The 19,857-nt window shown below is 39.7% G+C and overlaps 1 protein-coding gene across 1 annotated transcript in view; it reads left to right on the forward strand.

The window, feature by feature from the left end:
• The window catches only part of AFF1 (ALF transcription elongation factor 1), a 127,053-nt gene that overhangs the window by 58,162 nt on the left and 49,034 nt on the right, over positions 1–19,857 (forward strand). Inside the window, exon 4 of the mRNA XM_007465723.1 lies at positions 17,232–17,276. Within this exon, the coding sequence (XP_007465785.1) occupies positions 17,232–17,276 (45 nt within the window). The remainder of the gene's footprint in view (positions 1–17,231; positions 17,277–19,857) is intronic.

A 19,857-nucleotide genomic window follows, 5' to 3' on the forward strand; every position in this document is an offset into this window, starting at 1 on the left:
CCCCTGCATCGGCAGGCGGACTCTCAACCACTGCGCCACCAGGGAAGCCCATAGCTGATTTTTATAAGAGTATTACAGCCTGTGTTTTACTTCCCTTGCTTTCAGACCTAATAATTATTTATTGATTGGCACTGTGGGATAGATCGTGGCATTCATCCTTAAGAGCAGGTCTCATGCCAGAAGCCTCAGAATGGAGGCATTCTCAATAATGCTCTAGTAGTTTGTTAAATAAACCCCAGGGGTTGGCTTTCTAATGGCCCATCATTGCCCCATAAAGGGACAGTCATGTAGAAGGGCAGTGCTAAATGGCCATTTCTTGCTTTCTCTTCTTGGGCTTGGAACTCGTCTCATGGGAAGCTTTTTTGCACTTTCTCCTTGTTCCATAGGTCTCAAGCAAGCCCTCAAGGCAGTCTCAAGCAAGCCCTCAAGGCTTATCAGCACTTGCCTGTTGGACAGCACCACAGCCCCTGCCCTGGCTCCCACCATCCCCTAGTCCCCGGGGCCCAGTCTCTACAAATCATCATGTTTTCCCCACATTAATTCAGAATTTATTAAATACATATTGCAGACACAGGTGTCCAATAGGCGATGGCTTCTTTTGCTGTTTAAAGGTAAATCAAAAAAACAACAAAAATAAATCAGAGAGAGGTGCAAGCAAGGATTGTACTATATAGTTACCAAAAGATATAAAATTTGTTGTCATACATTCCTTTAGCATTCTCTTCCCCTTTCCAGTGGAAGTTTTCCTAGATGTTCATTAAATAAAAGTTGTGTTTGTGTGATGGGTTGGAGAAGTGGGGAAGTTTAGTAGAATGAAAGAAAGGAAAAAAAGACTGAGGCGTTTGTGTCACGGTAAGATTAATATCTGAATAAAAATGATGTCTGTATTTTATTGAGAATGTACTGTATATCAGGCACTGTGCTTAAGCTGTTTTCATGCGGTGAGCTTCATAGTTGGTCCCTGGCAGAGCCAAGTCTGGAAGCTGGTGTGTCCAACTCAGAACCTTGCTCATAAGTACTACCCTGCAAGGCCAGAACCACTGAGGATGACTTGGAGGAATATCTGAGGTTTTTGAGAATTCCCCAATTTGCAAAGACTGCACAGAGTTCTCTAATAAGCTGCAATAAAAAGCTTGACTTCACAGGAGTTATTGTATGTAACTGGGCAAGTAGCTAGTGATGAGCTATGGTGAGAAGTGTGTTTCAGGGAGTTGAGTTCACGTTTGCGGCTAAAGCAGGATTATGAATCCAAGCATGTTATGGAATTTTAAAAGGGCTATTGTTAACTCTAGTCAAGGACCTTTTGGATGTATTTTTAGTGGCCATTGGTATCACCCAGGCTTTTCTGCTTCTGTCAGCTCCGGGTAGAGACTTGATGAGAGCAATAGGTCAGCTTGCCCTTTGTAGCTGGAACTTGGTTCCTATAAAAGGTTTTTGAAAACATGTGTTTCTAATATGTCAAGATTGGTTTGGCCAAAAAGAAAATTGTAGCCTGATTTGTTTAAAGGAACAAAAATATCTACATGCCCAAGTTTGAATGCACAGAACATGGTTCAATTCTTAGTTGACTTTTATGCCTTTTAATATTTTGACTTTTATTTCCTGTCAGTGTGCTAGATATAAAGTAAAATTACACGCAGAACATATATACTACCTATAAAAGTTTCATTTTTATTAGGTTTTTTTCCTATGTATAAAATTACAGTATTATGAACTACTTTTAGTGTTAATGAGTAACCTCAGTAAATTACCAAGATGGCTATGTTGAGGGATGCGTAAAAAACTTAGGAAACTTAAGATCATTTGTTTTGAAATTCATGATGTTGGAATTACTTAAATGAATTTTTGTTCTCTAGACTTCTTAGGTTCCTTTGCCATCGATCCATGTCTGTGTGTGTGTGTGTCTGTCTTTGTCTTTTTGTTTATGAGGTTGGGCTATAATGTGAGCATGAAAGTTACCCTACCTATTCTGTGAATAAATTGCCTTTATATCTTATTTTACTAACAAATATTTACACGTAATACTTTGTGATAGAAAATGTTACATAGAAAATTTTAAACTAAACGGGATTTTTAGTTCAGACACATCCTCACGTGTAATTGTACAGAAAACATTACTTATTAGGTGGGGTTTAATAGGATCTCCTGCTGGCTTCAGTATTTTGAATCCTGTAGATGGTTATATCAACCTTTAAAGCTAAGTGAAGATTAAGCCATTTGGGGGGGTTTCCACATCCGTGGTTTTTCGGGGAGATGGGAAGAGTGGAGGATTGCCCATTTCATAAAGCCGTGTGTGTTTTTAAACTATGAGCATGGTGCTTTGCACAAGTCAAAACTGCCAAAGGGACAGATGTTGCCAATTTCAAATGTACAGGGGGAAGGCAAATATTGCTAAGCAACGGTGTACTTGAGAGAGCATTTTTAGGAGCAGAGCCAGGGGAGTTGTGTCTGGGAGCACTCGCTGCTGCTTATGGTTCATTACAAGGGAAGAGATTAAAAGTTCTTTCCTGTCAGGGCCGCCATTGCAGCTGCCAGCACAAAATACAGTGACCTAGTGGCACCGATTAGGGCTGGCAAGGGGATGTATGGAAACAGGAAAGCCTTTTTGCCATGTAGGAAGGCAGTAAGACATGTTCACGGAGGTAAGTGCCCCAGTGCACAGCTGCCCCACAGTAAGTACCAGTGAGGGCAAGCCTGAGGTTCAGGTGGGGAAGACCGAGGCCTCAAAGGAAAACCTCTCTCCCCCTCTTTCTCTCCCCCCGCTTCTGCTTCCTCCCTTCCCCACTTCCCTTCCTTCCTCTCTCCCTCCTTCCCTCCTTGTTTTCTCTTTTGCCTCCTCTGTTAGGAGCTAACATCAAAGAAGGGAAGGATCTGAATAAACTCTAGTTGAGTGCTGCTGTGTGCGTGACCTTACAAACAAGGTAAATAAGCTTTATAGCCATAGGCATTCAGCCCTCCCATGTCCCCTCCCTTCGTGTACACTTGATAGGTAACAGACAGGTGGTGTGGTGTGCCTTTTTTTTTTTCCTTTTGGCCGCCCCTAGAGACTTGGAATATCTCTTGAGATTTGCACTGGTTGTTGGTTTGGATTATGGATTTTCCTTTCTCTCCCTCTCTGTCTCTTTCTAATGAAATAATGGAGTAAGAGCAGAGAAAGTATAATATAGTTTTCTATCTATCGCAAATCACAGCACATTTTTGGCAGTTCATTTTAAAGAAATTAAAAACATTTTAAAATAAGCAATTCATTACCAGTCAGATATTTTGTCCCTCTTTCAAACTCTCTTCTTGAACTTCTGGATCACTGGCAAACATTGATGGTTTCTTTTGTCTTCCCAAAGTAAAGGTACAGATCGAAGATATTGGCAGCATAAAAACTTAAATGTTTGTATACAGGTGTGCATTCCCCCCTCCCCTTCTCTCTCTCTCTCCCTCTCTCCACCTCCCCCTGCCCCCTGCCATCCCTTTTGGCTTTTATTGCTTTGTTTTTGTTTTTTGGCAGGCAAATAGAATTTAGGTCAAATATAAAAGATTGTGGAGCGCCTACCCAAGTTTTAGCACATGTCGTATTGATTTCTACTAGTCTAGGAATATTTAGAAGTGTTCTTACTTTAGTGCAAGCAGGTGTAGTAGATAAATTTTAATGTTTAATGTTCTTGTAGCTTTATGGGTCTCATTAATTTATTCAGCATAGTTTGTGGTCACATAGTCCGTATCTATCTGGGGTGTAAATTTATGTGATGAAAGGCTAATTAGAGAACATGACAGTGTTTCCATTTTTTTACCCCCCTCAAAAAATAGAATTTGTTAAGGTTAAGCAGTAGTGTATCTTCCATTGGCAAGAGAGCTCAGAAATTGGGCAGAAGTAATGAAATGAGAAAGCAGGGAGAACCCTCAGGTTGTTATAGCGTAAACTCTTCATTGACTGATTTAAATTTAGGTTATGCCTTTTGGCTTTTCAAAGTAGGAACTATGTCATAAAACGAGTTGGAGATCTGTTACACTCAGACTTAGGAAGCAAGAGAGTTTTCCAGTGATTTATGTTCCTCACAGGTTTTTGTTTTTGGTTTTAAAGACCGTGCTCTAGTTAGAAGAAACTGTTTCTATTTGTCCTACAAAACGCTTTTGAGAGACTCTTAGAGATGATTTTCTGACATTGAGATGCTTCTTAAAAGTTTTACCTAAAAGAGAGAGAAAAACAGATTCAGATTAAGACTTACCTGCTCAGAGGCCAATCTAAAACTTTTCAAGTTCATTTAATGCTACTTGGTAGACAGCATTATCGTGACGATATTAATAATGCTACTTATTAAGAGGATTTGGCTGGCTGTATACCAATTAAAGAACTTGTTCATAAGATTTTTGTAATTGGCCCGTGCCCCTCCCCTTTCCCCAAACTGGCATTGTGATTATGATAATGTCAGAGAAAAAGTAAAGTAGGTTCCAGGAGCCTTTTCCCTGGCAGGGCATGGGCCAGGTGTGTGGAATAGTCAGGAGGGCCACAGTTGGATTGATGTACAACTGAGATATAATTTACCTCTGCTGGATTGCTCCTCCTGTCCCTTAAAGGCAGTTTTCAAGAGGAGTTGCTTTTGTTGTTCCTATCAGAATGATGGCTTATTTTTCGTATTCTCTCTTCTCTGGCACCTAGATTCTGCATTCTAGAAAGTGTAGAAGGAAAAGGAGAACATAGGAACGACAGTAAATGCAAGAATATTGGGAGTTAGGACAAATGTGGTTGAGTTATACTGTGCCTTAAAACACTCAAAACGTTGGAGTCTTGGTTTAAGGGCTCCAGATTAAAGTCAAAAGAGTACTTTTAAAACTTCATTGCATGTGTGTGTGTGAGGGGATGAGAGAGAGTCAGAAGGACTTCCAGAGAAGTATATTGAGATGGAGAAAGATGGGCAGAGAGTCACTGACTGCTACATGTTTTCAAAATGAGTATAAACATATTGTTTCCTACTGTAACTTTTAGAATTGTGGTCTGTGTAAGATGTGATATAATTGTGGTAGATGTACTACGAAATGCTTAATGCTTTTAAATTCAGCAGGTATTAGAGCACATTTATTTTACAAGCAAAGGGAATGTTCTCCTTGGCACAGATTAAATACCTATTTAAAATAAATTCAAGAATAATTCTTTTATGTATATTTATCTGGCCTGTTCCTTGTATTTATTTTTAAAAAATACTGGCACTTGTTGAGTGACTGTTTATTTAAAACTTTGTTATTAAACATATTTTCTTTCATTTTGCCAGTTCAGTAAATCACTTTATGAGATGAGCTTTCCTAGAAGTCTCATGCAATTTGTTTTTACTTTCAGACCAAACTTACATACAAAGATAATGCAGGAAAAAGAAAAGATTATTAAATCTATTTGAGGTTCGGTGGCATTAGTAAGGTTTCTTTTTCTTTGTAAAGAATCTGGTTTTTAATAAATTATAGAAAAGCAAAATAGTCTCTTAAATTTAGGTGCTCATTGATATGATTAAATAAGTGATTTATAACTACTATGATGTTATATTAAATAATTATACTTTCTCGAATGATCTTTGGCCCTTTATCTACATCCTGGCAAGTAATCTGTTTGTTACCCAATATTAAAGACCAAAAAAAAAAAAGGAATTTACTTATTCAGAATTAAGATATAAAGGGCAAGGCCATCTTTATTTGCCTTCTCTCCTCTGTGTTTATTATAGTATCAGTAATCCCCAGGGCAGTTTGAAGCTCAGATTGTTTCCTCAGAGTATATATTGCCTCTTGCCTACTGCTTCAGTAATTTTCTTTCCTTTTTTTTCCTCTGGGTTCTGTTTTTTGTTTTTAAAAATCATGATGCCAGGAGACAGACAACCAACACCTAGCCCAGAGGAACTGTTGAGATTACCACTGGAATAAGTCCAGGATAAAAATCTTTATGTCCTTTCAGACAAAGCGTGGATTAAATGGCTTATCTTATTCATATGACTTCAGTTTCTTTCAACCTCATCCAGAAACCGATGGAAAGTTTTTTTTTTCCCCCCTGGTGCCTCTGTAGTCTTCACTTATGCCTAGCTATTAAAAAAATAATGTCCAGGCACCCTATGAAACACAGAATTAGACATGGTTCCCGAACATTGTTTGCCACTTAAATTTGATAGACACATACACTCAAAAAGGAGCAGTAATACAGGTTTATGCATCTGTAAATTCTGTCATGGTTGACAAAGTAATTTAGTAGTGTTGTTTTAGACTCAGAACTATCCCTTAATATGATTTGTGAGAGAGTACTTGTGTGTGCATGTTGTGTGTGTTTGTGTGCGTCTGTGTGTGTGAGGTGGGGAGAGAACAGAGTAGGATGGGAATGGAGTAAGCATGGTCACAAAACACCATCACACTTCAGTTTAACACCCTCTCTGCAGTGGTATATTTTAATTGAAAGACTGCTTGTGCTTTGCAAATCAATGTACCCACTCAAAAATCAAAATTTAATTCCTCTTAAAAAAAACTGTAAAAGTTGTTTTAGTGAGTAGAATTGGTTACGGAAGGGGAGTTAGGTCATGTAGTTTGGACCATTTGAAAGAACTTGTCAGTTTATTATCACTGGAATGGAACCACTGTCTAGACTTGTTCTTTGTGATGTCTTTTTCTTTTTTTAAAGCAGTGCTTTTTAGCCAGTCTTACCATGGTTGCTATGCCCACAATGGGCTTCGTGGGGTCTCATGTGATCTTCTGTCAAAGACACAGTGTTTTCAAGTCTTAAAACACTGGGGATTTCTGATTATTACACTGTGAATGGTAATAGTTCACAGTCAAATGTTAGAAAATTGGTGAATAACTGAGATTAGATATATTTACTCTCACACAGTGGTAAGTTTTCTGCATTTGTTTTTCATCCAGGTACTTTGTTTTTAAGTCTGTTTAAACCTATCTCAGGTACACCCCACCCTTGTCACTTTTACACCAAGAAGCTATTTGACATATTGTCATAAAGAATATTTACTGAAAACATTTCTGCATATAATGCAGCAACATAAATAGTATTTTTTTTTTTTTTAGTGTTTCAGTTTTCTCCCCCGCACCCCCGTAAATTTATTTATTTTTTGTTTGTGTTGGGTCTTCGTTGCTGTGCACGGGCTTTCTCTAGTTGCAGCTAGCGGGGGCTACTCTTGGTTGTGGTGTGTGGGCTTCTCATTGTGGTGGCTTCTCTTGTTGTGGAGCACGGGCTCTAGGCATGTGGGCTTCAGTAGTTGTGGCTCGTGGGCTCTAGAGCACAGGCTCAGTAGTTGTGGCGCATGGGCTTAGTTGCTCCACAGCATGTGAGATCTTCTGGACCAGGACTCGAACCCGTATCCCCTGCATTGGCAGGCGGATTCTTAACCATTGTGCCACCAGGGAGGTCCCTAAATAGTATTTTTTTAAATAAAAACTATTTCATGTGACTCTGTAGAAGCCTTACAAATATATTAAAATTTATATACTCATGTGGTCTCAGGAAGTATAGTAATACAGTAAATGAAACCAGCACTTTTATTACTCCCCTAATAGTCATTTGTATATTTATATAAAGTTAGTGTTACATATGTGGGGGAACAGCTACTCATGGTTTCTATTTTTATTTATTTAAACCAGATCTTAAGAACTAGATCCTAGGTTTCATGACTAAAAGATGCCCTCTTTTAATAGAGATCAAAACAGAATTTCCAGAATATTTTAAGTAGTTCAGTTAATACAAATTATGAGCTTTTGTACATTTTATATACTTTAGAAAAATTCTTTATGACACTAAAGCAAATTGCTTCACTGCTAAAATCAGAGTAACTGGAAAGCAACAATAAACTCTATCTAGTTACTCACATTAATCTTTAAAGTACATATAGTTCAAAATACTTCTTCCTGTCAGGGTTTAAGTTTCAGTAATGATATTTAGGGTCTTTTTTTTTTCTTTTCATTTTTTAGCCTGTTTTTGCTCTAGCTGGTGAAAGGCAGGGAGATAACATAGTTTGCTTATAGAGGAGTCTACCTAAAGGTGAACTTTATAAGCATTTGTGTGTGTTAACTCTCATTTAATAAGTGAATTGGGGTGCTAGCACATCTTCCAAGCTTCCAGCATTCTCTTTCTGCATTTATCCTGGGATATTTCTTGATCTTCAGTCTCAAGGAGGTACACCCTTCCTTTACCCCACCCAAGCATGCCCAATGTACCCTTTCCCCACCAATCATGATCTGATGTTACTGTCACATCAGAAACTGTTCTCTGAGAAACTCACATCCTCAAATTGTACTTAGGCAACTACGCCTTGGGTGAAAAACATCTCATTGAGTTGATGGTGGTGATAGAATTTCATTTTTTTATTTTTCAGTTGAGGATTTCTGTATCTTAAAAAACAAAACAGCCTTGTTCTGTGAAGTTGCCTAGAGTTTTGCAAAATTGAGCAAACACACATTGCTTCCAATATACAGGAAAAAATGGAGAATTCATTTTAAAATATTCCATAATTACTTTTTAGCTAGCTCATGTTTGTGAATTCTGTCGGAGATGCCATGAGATGGCAAGATCAGGTTCATTCATTTGACAAATATTACTTGCATGTCTGTGTTAGTCCAGAATTATGTTAAGGCCCTGGGAGATACTGGGATGAATAAAGCCAATCCCTGCCTGTAGGAAACTGTTCTGGAGGAGACAGATTAGAGCACCATGGGTTACCATTTGGAGTTGAAGGTGGGTGCAGAGTCAAGGTGAAGAAAGACTTCCAGAAAAGGACAGCCAGTGTTTGTGACACCCATGTTTCCAGACTGCTGCCCCTTTTCTAGTTCCTCCAACATGAGTAGAATTGCTTGGTCTTTCCACAGTAAATTTTTGTTGGATGATAGCTGTAGATTTCTCATCATTTAAAATAATCTTGTCCTTCATCAATCTCTTTCCTCTTCTCCTTGAAACATTTACTTGGAGAACTATAGAGATTTCTGCAGTTAGCATAACAGTAATTGTGGTAGCCTCCATGCCTGGCAGACCGGTTTGGCATTAAAAAGAGGCTTCCAGGGAACACGTAATTCCTTGCTACATATTGAAGCTTATCACCTTTAAAAAAAAAAATACTACCCCAAACCCTGCCGTTATTTGAAAATATTTGAGTAGAGATTCAGGGTGTTTAGGTGTTTATTTTTTGAAGGGAGAGTTTGACGGTTAAAATTGGTTTGCATTATAATACAATATAATAAAATTGGTTTGCATTATAATAATTAAAATTGGTTTGCATTATAATACAATATAATAAAATTGGTTTGCAATATAATATAATATATAAATATTCATCTTTAGGAAAACTGTTAAGAGTATCTTAGTCTCTGTTTTCTGACCTATTATCCTTCCTTCCATATTAACAATCTATAGCTTTCCTTTTTTTTTTTTCTTTTTGTACTATAAGTGTGTCCATAAATCTGCCCAGGGATTTAAAAAATTCTTACCTAAAATACTGGGTGTGGAAGTAGATGTTTAGATAGTTGCCCAAAGGGCATGACACTTCTGAAGAAGTAATACTGTTAGAACCTTGTGCCTTTTTCAGCCCGGGTAGGCATACCCAAGCAGTATGAGCGAGTTCTTGGAATAGGCCTAGATATTTAGGTAATTTATTTTGTATTCACAGAATAAAATTGATTTTACGCTAGAACCTTGCTCAGGCAGGCCTTTTGGTTTCCTCCTCTAATCTGTCTCTGGGAAGTGCTGATTATTGCATCTTCATGATAAGTGCTTAAGTTTATTTGTGAGGCATTAGCTTTAACATGCATTGTCTTATTTCTTCCTCACAACAATCCTATGAGGCTTTGTCTGTTTCAAATGTATCTGCCCAGTATTTAAGCATGACTGATTAAAAAAATAAAGAGAGAGAGCCCACCCCTACCCCCACCCTAAATACATCTCTTTCAAGGGCATTCTAGTTTGGGAAGCAAGAGTGAACTAGCCAGCAAATAGGGCCAGACACCAAGTCCTAGGTTTTCCCAGGAGCACCTCACAGGAAGACTGACTGTAAATCTAGGAACAATTCAGTGTGCTGAGTGTTACATGAGGCAAGCCCAGAGCTCCGAGGAGGAAGCTGTGGACAGATTCATATAGACGTGTGTTTGGGAGAAGGAAAATTACATAGAAGAATGCCAATAGAGAGTAAACACAAATGTGGCAGAGACCTTTGGCTGTACGTTTGAGTAAAAATTTTTATCCTTTTTAAAAAAATCTCAATCTAATTTTTGTATTTTCCTTTATAAATATATAATATACTTAATAATGCAGAATTTTAAAAGATATACAGTGAAAATCTTCCATTACTCTAGCCCTCCAGCCACTTAGTTTTTGTTTCTAGGAGTAATTAATGTTATAGATTTCTCGTGTTATTCCCAATGGTATTTTATGCATAATAAGTAACTCAACATATATATTCTCTTCTGACATCACCTTTTCATTTCAAATCCTGGCATGTATTACACCTGTTTTTTCCCCTCCCCCTTAACAGTATAGCTTGGAGATTACCCAAATCAGTGCACGAAGAGCGCCCTCATTCTTTGTCATGGCTGCGTAGTATTTCTGCCTAAGGGGCATGTAACACAGTTTTCTTAGCCAGTTACCTCTAGATGGGAGTTTAGATTTTTTCCAGTACCTTACTATTTGGAGACTAGGCTGAAGTGAATAACTTTGTGCGTATATCTTTTTTTGTACACGTAGGAGCTGGTACTAGAGGTAAAATTGCTGGGTCAGAGCGTGAGAAAATAGAATTTGGTGGTTCCTGCCAAATTGCTATCTTCAGCGATTGTGCTGTTTTACCCTCCCACCAACCATGGTATTTGAGCGCCTATTTCCCCACATCTATCTCACAGACACAGAATTGTCCGTCTTTCTTTTTTTGTTTTGCCAATCTGATATGTGAAAAATAGTTTCTAAGAGTAGTCTTAATGTTTTGAAGGAGAAAACAATGCAAAACAATTTCCTTTTTGTCCCTCGTATGTTTATTTCTGTGTAGTTTGTTAATTAAGATGTTGGCTTATAACTCAAAGAAGCTACTGCATTTAGAAAGTCTCTAATGCTTTAAAAATTGGGAATTTGTTTTCATATTCTGAGTTCGGAGGCTGAAAACTGTACCAGCAAATGTTGATTGGTTGCCTCTGTGTGGCAGGCAGCGTGTAATTGGTGATTTAGCAAGGCAGAGCTGGCCCCTGCAGTCATGGAACTGGTAATCTAGGAGAAGCAGAGATGGTGGGACATGAGGCGGTTTGACAGCCATGGGAGCACATGCACAGTTTTGGGAGTGAGAGAGTCAAGGAATATTTTCCAGAAGATGGTCTTTAATCTGCCACTCAGAGTCTGAGTAGGAGTTTTCCCAACACAGGTGGGAGAGGGAAATGGGCTCCAGGCAGGGGCAAGAAGAGTGTGCCTTATCTAGTTAGTTTGGGATAGGTGAGCAGCAAATAGATACTATAGACCGAACCATAGTCCAAAAGTTGACATATGTTTTAAGAAAAATAGCACGAGAATTTGTTTAATCTTTTAAAACATAAAATGAGAGAGAACCTATTGGGGTTTCTTTAAAAGCTGTCACACCAGTGAAGACTGCCTTGATAATATTGGCCCCATGTATTTATTTCACATATCAGTGCCTCCTGATAGTTTTTTTTTTTTTTTTGCGGTACGCTGGCCTCTCACTGTTGTAGCCTCTCCTGTTGCGGAGCACAGGCTCTGGACGCGCAGGCTTAGCGGCCATGGCGCACAGGCCCAGCCGCTCTGCGGCATGTGGGATCTTCCCGGACCAGGGCATGAACCCCTGTCCCCTGCATCGGCAGGCGGACTCTCAACCACTGTGCCACCAGGGAAGCCCCTCCTGATAGTTTTTATAAGTTTATTGATTGATTGATTGATTGATGGCTGTGTTGGGTCTTCACCGCTGCGCGCGGGCTTTCTCTAGTTGCGGCAAGCGGGGGCTACTCTTCATTGTGGTGCGTGGGCCTCTCACTGCAGTGGCTTCTCGTTGAGCACGGGCTTTAGGCGCGTGGGCTTCAGTGGTTGTGGCATGTGTGCTCAGTAGCTGTGGCACATGGGCTTAGTTGCTCCTTGGCAGTGGGAATGTTCCCGGACCAGGGCTCAAACCCGTATCCCCTGAATTGGCAGGCAGATTCTTAACAACTGCGCCACAAGGGAAGTCCCTCCTGTTAGTTTTTAAAGGTTCACACTTGACCTTCATACTAACCCTGTGAAGCGGTTAGGATTGGTAATATTATCCCTTTATTGCCATGAGGAGATAGTCCCAGGGAAGTTGAATCTTAGCTAGCATTGCAAGAACCAATCCTCGGCAGAGCCAGGACTAGAATCCAAGATCTTTTGACTTCCCTCGTCAACACTCTGCCTTTGTGCTCCCTGCAGTTCTGGTTAGTGATAACTAAGCCTTTTTGAGAATAGCATTGTTAAAAAAAAGTGCTGCTCTGTTGAAACTTGAGAGGCTTAAAACACAGTATTGCCAGAGCCTCCTGGTCTTAATGGTGAGGTATATTTCTTCCGTCCGGCTCTTTTTAGCTTATTAAAACAAACTGTGTGATGCTTAGAAGACATTTACTGACATATTTTATTTTGGTATCAGTGCATTTCCTTAGGATCACACAATATCATTCCAAGAGGAGTGAGAAATCAGACCGAGGCCAGCATCGCTGCCTTTTCTGGTCTGAAGTACCCGCAGTAATAAGAGGCACTTAAGTCTGAATACCAACTTCTTTGCACAAACACAGGGAAAACAGTACTCTTTGAAAATGGTTTTGGTCATGCATACGACAACTGGGATCATATCTCCTCCTTAAATACTAATCTGTCTCTTGCCTGAAGTTGAGGTTTTTGGAAAAGTAGTGTAGCAACATTCGGAAGTCAGGCTTAGTCACTTGAGAGCGTTGTGTGACCTTGGACATGTAACTTAATTTCTTTAGAATTCAGTCTTCATTTTAAAAACTGGGGGTTATACCACAAAGATTGATGTGAGAATGAAATGGAGCATTGTGCAGGATTCCCTCAAATTTTTATTTCGTTTTCCAGTGTCTGTAATAAGGGATGTATCTACAGTGGATGCGTACATTTAGTGCCGTAGCTTTTCCCCTGCTAAGTTAATGATGGTGCATTTTTCAATAGATGGTATCAAACGGAGGAAATGTGTGAGAATTTAATGCAGTATCAAGTACAATATGTATTCAATAAGTAGCTACTTTTTTTTTTTTTTATTGAATAGGATTATGGTTCCTGTGTTAAGGCCATACCCCATGGGAAAGTGAGGGCTCCGCTGGGAGGTCCGTGTATATACAGGATACTGTATGTGTGAGGTAGCCGAGCTGCTCTCCTCTAGGAACCTAGATGTTGAAGGTGGGAGACAACAGTGTGATTTGTGGTTGTGAGTGTCTAGTCAGTGCCTCTGACCCTGAAGGTGCGCTAGACAGGGAAGGACCTGCAAACTAGAGCTTCTGCATTCATGCAGTTAGCACAGATTGTTGTTGTTGCTGCTTTTTAATCATCCCTTGTTCTTTGAAGAAGTCTTACCTAAAGATCTTCAGCCTTAACTTGGCTGAGCTTCAGAGAGGCTGATTATTTACTCCTTGGCCACAGTGTTGAAGGGAGAGCCTGGCTTCTCTGAGTAGGGGTGGCATTACTCAGCTGGGGACCCTGTGGGGAAAGTGGATTAAGCCATAATGGTTTGTTGAACTGCCCCTCCCTTTTTGGAAAGTCTCCTTCCAGTGGCAGACTTGGAGGTGCCAAGTTGTACTTTTTAAAACGAGGCAGCCGGTCCTTATGGATCTTCCTCTGCAAACAGCTGAGATACCTACTGTACTCTAGTTTGAGTCTCTAATTTGGGTCAGGGAAGAGTGGGGATATGAATCTTGGGTAGATGGAACATAAAATGGGCTCATACTATACAGACGATCTGGTAAACCTCCTCCCGCGACCCTTGTTTTTTTCTTGGTACGCGGGCCTCTCACGGTTGTGGCCTCTCCCGTTGCAGAGCACAGGCTCTGGACACGCAGGCTCAGTGGCCATGGCTCACGGGCCCAGCCGCTCCATGTCACGTGGGATCTTCCCGGACCGGGGCATGAACCCGCGTCCCCTGCATCGGCAGGCAGACTCTCAACCACTGCGCCCCCGCCTTTTAAATAAAGCTGTAAGGCATACCTTGGTACACACAGAAGTATTTAGAGGTAAAAGGGCATTAACTCTAACTCTCTAACTTACTCTTGAATGGCTCAGTGTAGATGTGTGGGTGGAGGGCGGGGAGAGAAAAATAGAAAGCAAACTGTGGTAGAATGCCAGCATTTGGGGAATCTGAGTGAAGGGTTTGTAGGAATTTCTTTTACTGTTTTTATTATTTTTCTGTAAGTATGAAGTTCTTTCCAAAGAAAAAGTTGAAAATACCTTGAGCATCTTTCCATGCAAGTACACGTATTTACATTATTTTGTGATCATTTCCAGTTATTTGCCATTATAAACAGTGCTGCATGGAGATCTTTACATATGATATATCCTCATGTATTTGGAATGGAATTCTGGCACCCCTTTGAAATACCCCCACTTTCATAATGGACCTGATAAGAAAATTCACAGTACATTAACCAATTAATGCTTGAGCCTTAGACTTTAATTAGAATTTTAAACGGGTTAAATGGTGACTGTTGAGCAATATTTATCTTACCCTGATACCAATAAACAATAATCTGTGGAAAAAATTTCTTCAGTCCTGGTTCATCTCATGTAATAAAATTTTAGGGAAGAAAATGAATCTTTTAATGACATAAAATGTCTTGGCTAAGGGTTGACGGCTTGAGTAGTAATAAAGATCAAAAAGTCTTTGATGTCCTGAAGTTGTAACTTCCTGACCCCATTCTTTTGGAAGCAGTGGGCAAATCTTTTTTGCCCTCATTTCAACTGTGCCTCACTGTTTCGTTGATTGCCGTATTTTTTTTTTATGAAAAAAAATTTTTTTTTTTTTTTTTGGCTGTGTTGGGTCTTCGTTGCTGCATGCGGGCTTTCTCTAGTTGCAGCGAGCGGGGGCTGCTCTTCGTTGCGGTGCACGGGCTTCTCATTGCATTGGCCTCACCCGTTGTGGAGCGCAGACTCTAGGCGCGCAGGCTTCAGTAGTTGTGGCACGCAGCCTTAGTAGTTGTGGCTCGCAGGCTCAGTTGCTCCGCAGCATGTGGGATCCTCCTGGACCAGGGATCGAACCTATGTCCCCTGCATTGGCAGGCAGATTCTTAACCACTGCGCCACCAGGGAAGTCCCTCAAAAATTTTTTTAAATGAAGCATAGCTGATTTACAATGTTGTGTTAATTCTGCTGTACAGCAAAGTGATTCAGTTGTACATACATATACATTCTTTTTTAATATTCTTTTCCCTTATGGTTTATCATAGGATATTGAATATAGGTCTCTGTGCTATACAGTAGGACCTTGTTGTTTATCCATTCTGTATATCAAAGCTTATTACATCTTCCAATCCCAGCATCCCACTCCATCCCTCCCCTAACCCCGTCCCCCCATGACTGCCAGATATTTTAATTGGATTCTCATTCTCATTCCAGCAGCAGATAGGATGAGGGGACTATTTAACCAGAGTCAGGAGTCATATGCTCTGTTCTGTTGATTAACTTTCAACTCCTAATTGTTGTTGTTCCTAATGATGCGTGTGAAAGACTAAAACCGTAGGATATAATTACATTTTACCCGCAGGTCGAAACAGCATTCATTGTTTCTGACCTTTGTGCTATAATATTTGGTCCAGTTTTTAGGCATTCTTTAATAGTCTTGAAAAACAAAAATTGGGTAAGCAGGTCCTGTTGTTGACATGCATAATGCATAAAGGCAGGTCCAGTAGGGCCAGCAGAGAAAGGGGATACCCTTGATTCTTTGGTTATACCTCCTAACTTCCAGACCCTAACTCAAAAATAGCAAACTGCAAACATTTCAATAAAATCATCTCCATGAAATTTACATGTTTTAAAACCAGACCTAGGCAGGTCAAATTGCATCTGAATTTTGTCTTGTCCATTAGATTCAATTCCAGGAGAGTGTGAATGCTGTATGCTCTTTTCCTTTTTCCTTAAAGAAACTGGAATGAGGGAAATGGTGGATTAATAAACCCTAGATCAGGAATTAACCAATGCTGTATTAAATTATACTCAAAGTAGAGATGAGAGCCCTGAAAAGAGTGCTTTTCCATCTACACTCTGGCTGTGAAGCAAGCATTGGACCAACTGACTGGGAAGAACAGTGCTTTCTTCACAGCAGGGGCAGTAATGGGAGGGGTGTGTGTTGTACGGGAGTTGCCCAGGGCACTTGGCTCATGAATTGACACACAGGGAAAGCTGATACTCCATTAAAAATTGTGAAGTCAGGGGATTTGTTACATATCTCTAGTTAAGGAAAAGTGAATTTTTTTAAAAAAAGATTTTACTTTTCCATTTTCTTTGTACTTAAAAATGTAAAGACTGTAAAATGACATTTCCTAGAAACTATGGTTGTGATACTAAAAACAGCAGCTGTCATTTGTTTAGCTGGGGATAAGCAAGGTGATCTTTCCTTTAAGACCCTAGGTAATCTCCTCTCTCCCTAGGGTCTGTCTCTGGAGAACTAGTGTGTGTGTGTGTGTGTGTGTGTGTGTGTGTGTGTGTGTGTGTGTGTGTGTGTGTAAGCTGGAAATGCTGATTTCAAGTAGGGCTAGAATTTAAAATGAATTTTTGGCAGGTAAAATTTCTAATATTTTAGAATATTACCATAATATTACCATAAAATCTATCCTTGATTGGATGCTGGCCTCCTTCCTGTGGGCTCAGTAAGATGTTCAGAATGATTGCCATCTTCATGTTCACGTAACTTGGCTCACTGGACAGATGTTGCTATAAAACAGCAAACTAACACCACCTCCACTTTTGTTATATCTGTTATTCCCCTAGATTTACTAATGTACTAATTTTCTTTAATATACATATTTTCCACCAGAAGCTTTTGACCTAAGGGTCATAATTCGTCTGTCATTGTCTCCAGCAGAAACCTTTCCTGCATGGTTAGGTCAGGTTAATCTCTCTGGTTTTATTTCATCCAGAATGTGAAGTTTCTCCTATTTAGCTCGTAAGAGGTGGGCCCTGAGGTGATTCTACTTAGAAGAGTGTTGCTGTATTAATTAATACCAGCACTCTAGTTGTTTTTTGTTTGTGTGCTAATCTTTTTCTTGCTTTTCCCATTCAGCAGACCTACTCCAGTGAAGTCCATTGTGTTGAAGAGATTCTGAAGGTGAGCTTATTGTTATTATTTCTCACTTGAAGAAATACTTAAGTAGGCAGACATATATTCATTTTCTTTGACTTCAGTGAACAGTTGCCATTCTGAACTCCTTTAAAGTTTCTCCCCTCATACCTCCCAAAACAAAATAAACCAGAATAATAACAAAGGGAGTCTTAGGACATTATTGAACTATCTGAGAGGTTTTAATTGAAATGAAGTCTACAAACTGCGAGGCATTTGGACCAGAGTCTTACGACATCTCCCTTAAGCTTTTCTGGCTGTCTGTAGAGACCCTGGAGAATTGATCACCTCCCAGAGAGTAGATGCCCTGTGTTGCTGCAGCAGGGGGCACCCAGGGGTTAAGTAGTGCTTAGTTTTCACCTCTTGGTGTTTTATAGGTGACACTTTATATGTTTGGCCTTATCGTCAGTGAGACCATGAATTTTTAAAGGGATAAAAAGAAAAATAGTAGAAGGTAAATGGACATCTTTACACCTACCTTGAAAGGGTTATTTTTTGCTCTTGTTGATTGAGACCATGCCAGGAACATTTGTGCTGCTTCTCCACATACATCATTGAATCCATTATCCATTTGTTCAGTTTTGCTTGCACGAGGATGACAGATTCCTTTTAGAATTCAGTTCCAGGAAAATAAATAAATTCTCCTGATGAACCGGCTTGCTTTCTTTTTATCAGAGAAGAATTATGTAAACTGTTATGTGTCCCATTTTGGCTTTAACTTCCAGGAAATCTAGAGCTAAACTTAATGCTCAAATACAGTAATTGTAATGACTGAGAGTTTTGTTTATTTCTCATTCCTCCTCTGTGGCTCATAACTTTCTTCCATGTCACTTTTAATGATACTCTTACTTTATCTTTTGCTATAAGGATTCTGATTTTTGTTTTCTGGTTTTTTTTGGAAGTAGGAGAGATATGACACATGTACCTATTAATTTTTATCCCCACTGCACACTTTTTCCTCAAAATATGCTTACCCAATTTTTTCCTTTGAGTTTTCATTGCAAAGTACTAAGTGAGGTGGTGCTGAAACCAGTAATTAAGTATATTGGTTACCTTCTCATTTGTGCAATTTTTGACAAAGGTGATGTCTAGCCAGATGTTTGGAAAACGGTTCCATTATTTTTGTTTTACTATCTTAGGTATCCTACTTTTGTAGTTAGAGTTTTCTAAGAAAGAAATACCTCTAAGGAAACATACTTTGTATTGCTAAAAATGAGAAATTTTTGCCAACCAGCAAGTAAGATTAATAATAAGATATCTTGATCAAGCTTTTCTTTTATCCTCTCCCTCTGGTATTTCTGAAATTCTTTGGTAAGATGAGTCATAAAAGTAACAGACGACTTAGTTATGAAATAATAGCCTTAGCATTTTCTCTGAAATTGTGTGTGATTTGTTCCATGGTTATTTCAAAAGTAAATGCAACAATGTAGATTAGTTGTCTCCTGCATGTGTCAAATGCTTCTGTTAACGATTTGATGTATGTTAATATACGACTTGTTGAGTCCTTTATGTAAGGTGATAGTATTAGAACATCAGGCAAGCATTTTTAATTTAATAAACTCGTCCATCTTCCCTCCCCTCTCAGCCAACATCACTTTAATGAGTTCTTGCTTACCTGGAAATGCTTGAAAGTAGATGGTTAATGCGAGCCACAGGTGAGTGTTTTCATTTGGAAGTCTTAAAGAGAGAGTAAATCGCAGGATGTCCTGGACTGAAGAGGGGCATGGGTCTCTGCTTTGTGGAGACTTAGAATCTGTCCCCTTCTCTTCTCCTCTTTTGAGGCCTCAGTTAAGTCACGTGTACTCCCTGGACTTCAGTTTCCTCATGGGTAAAATGAAGGCCCTGGGCTGGTAGATAGTAGATGACTCTAGGGTCAAATCCAGCTCTCTCACTCTCTGATGTCGATCCAGATACTTCCCTCTGCCTCGTGGTTCCTGTTCTTATCTCCTACCAGTAATTTATGAAGATTGCCAGGAATCCTAACACAGATCTTTCTGATGGGCAATAGAAGCAGTAAATAGTTCCCTAAAGGAGAAAATCAATTATAGATGATAGTGTTTGGTTCTCTGGTGGAAATGTTAAGAGTCGCAGTGTTTTACTCAAGGGGCGTTGGTGGCCTGTGACTTGTGCAGACTGGCAGGGTAAGAAGGTAGCAGGCAGACACTACCAGCAACCAGGAAATTGGTCATGCATAAGGGTCCTGATGGGGATGGTGCCCTCAGTGGGTGTATGGAAACGACTCAGGTTTTCTACAGCCCAGACAGCCTTTTGGGGCAGTTAATGCAGTGCTTGTAGACATTATCTCAGTGCAACATTCCAGTGACACTGGTACAACGAGTGGTAGCATTGTACCACTCGTTGTACCAGTGTCACTGGAATGTTCATTTATTCAGCAGATATCTGTGAAGATGCACATACTTTTCTAGACACTGGGGTGCCTTGTGAATAAGAGTCCTTCCTCTTGTGGAGACCATAGTGGGGAAGATAAATATATAATAAAATGTCAGTTGTTGATAAGCGCTGTGAGTCATAGCAGGCAAGTGATTGGAGAAGAAGGCAGAGGAAAGAG

Source organism: Lipotes vexillifer, unplaced genomic scaffold (genome assembly GCF_000442215.2).
Source record: "Lipotes vexillifer unplaced genomic scaffold, Lipotes_vexillifer_v1.1 scaffold301, whole genome shotgun sequence".
Taxonomy (NCBI): domain Eukaryota; kingdom Metazoa; phylum Chordata; class Mammalia; order Artiodactyla; family Lipotidae; genus Lipotes; species Lipotes vexillifer.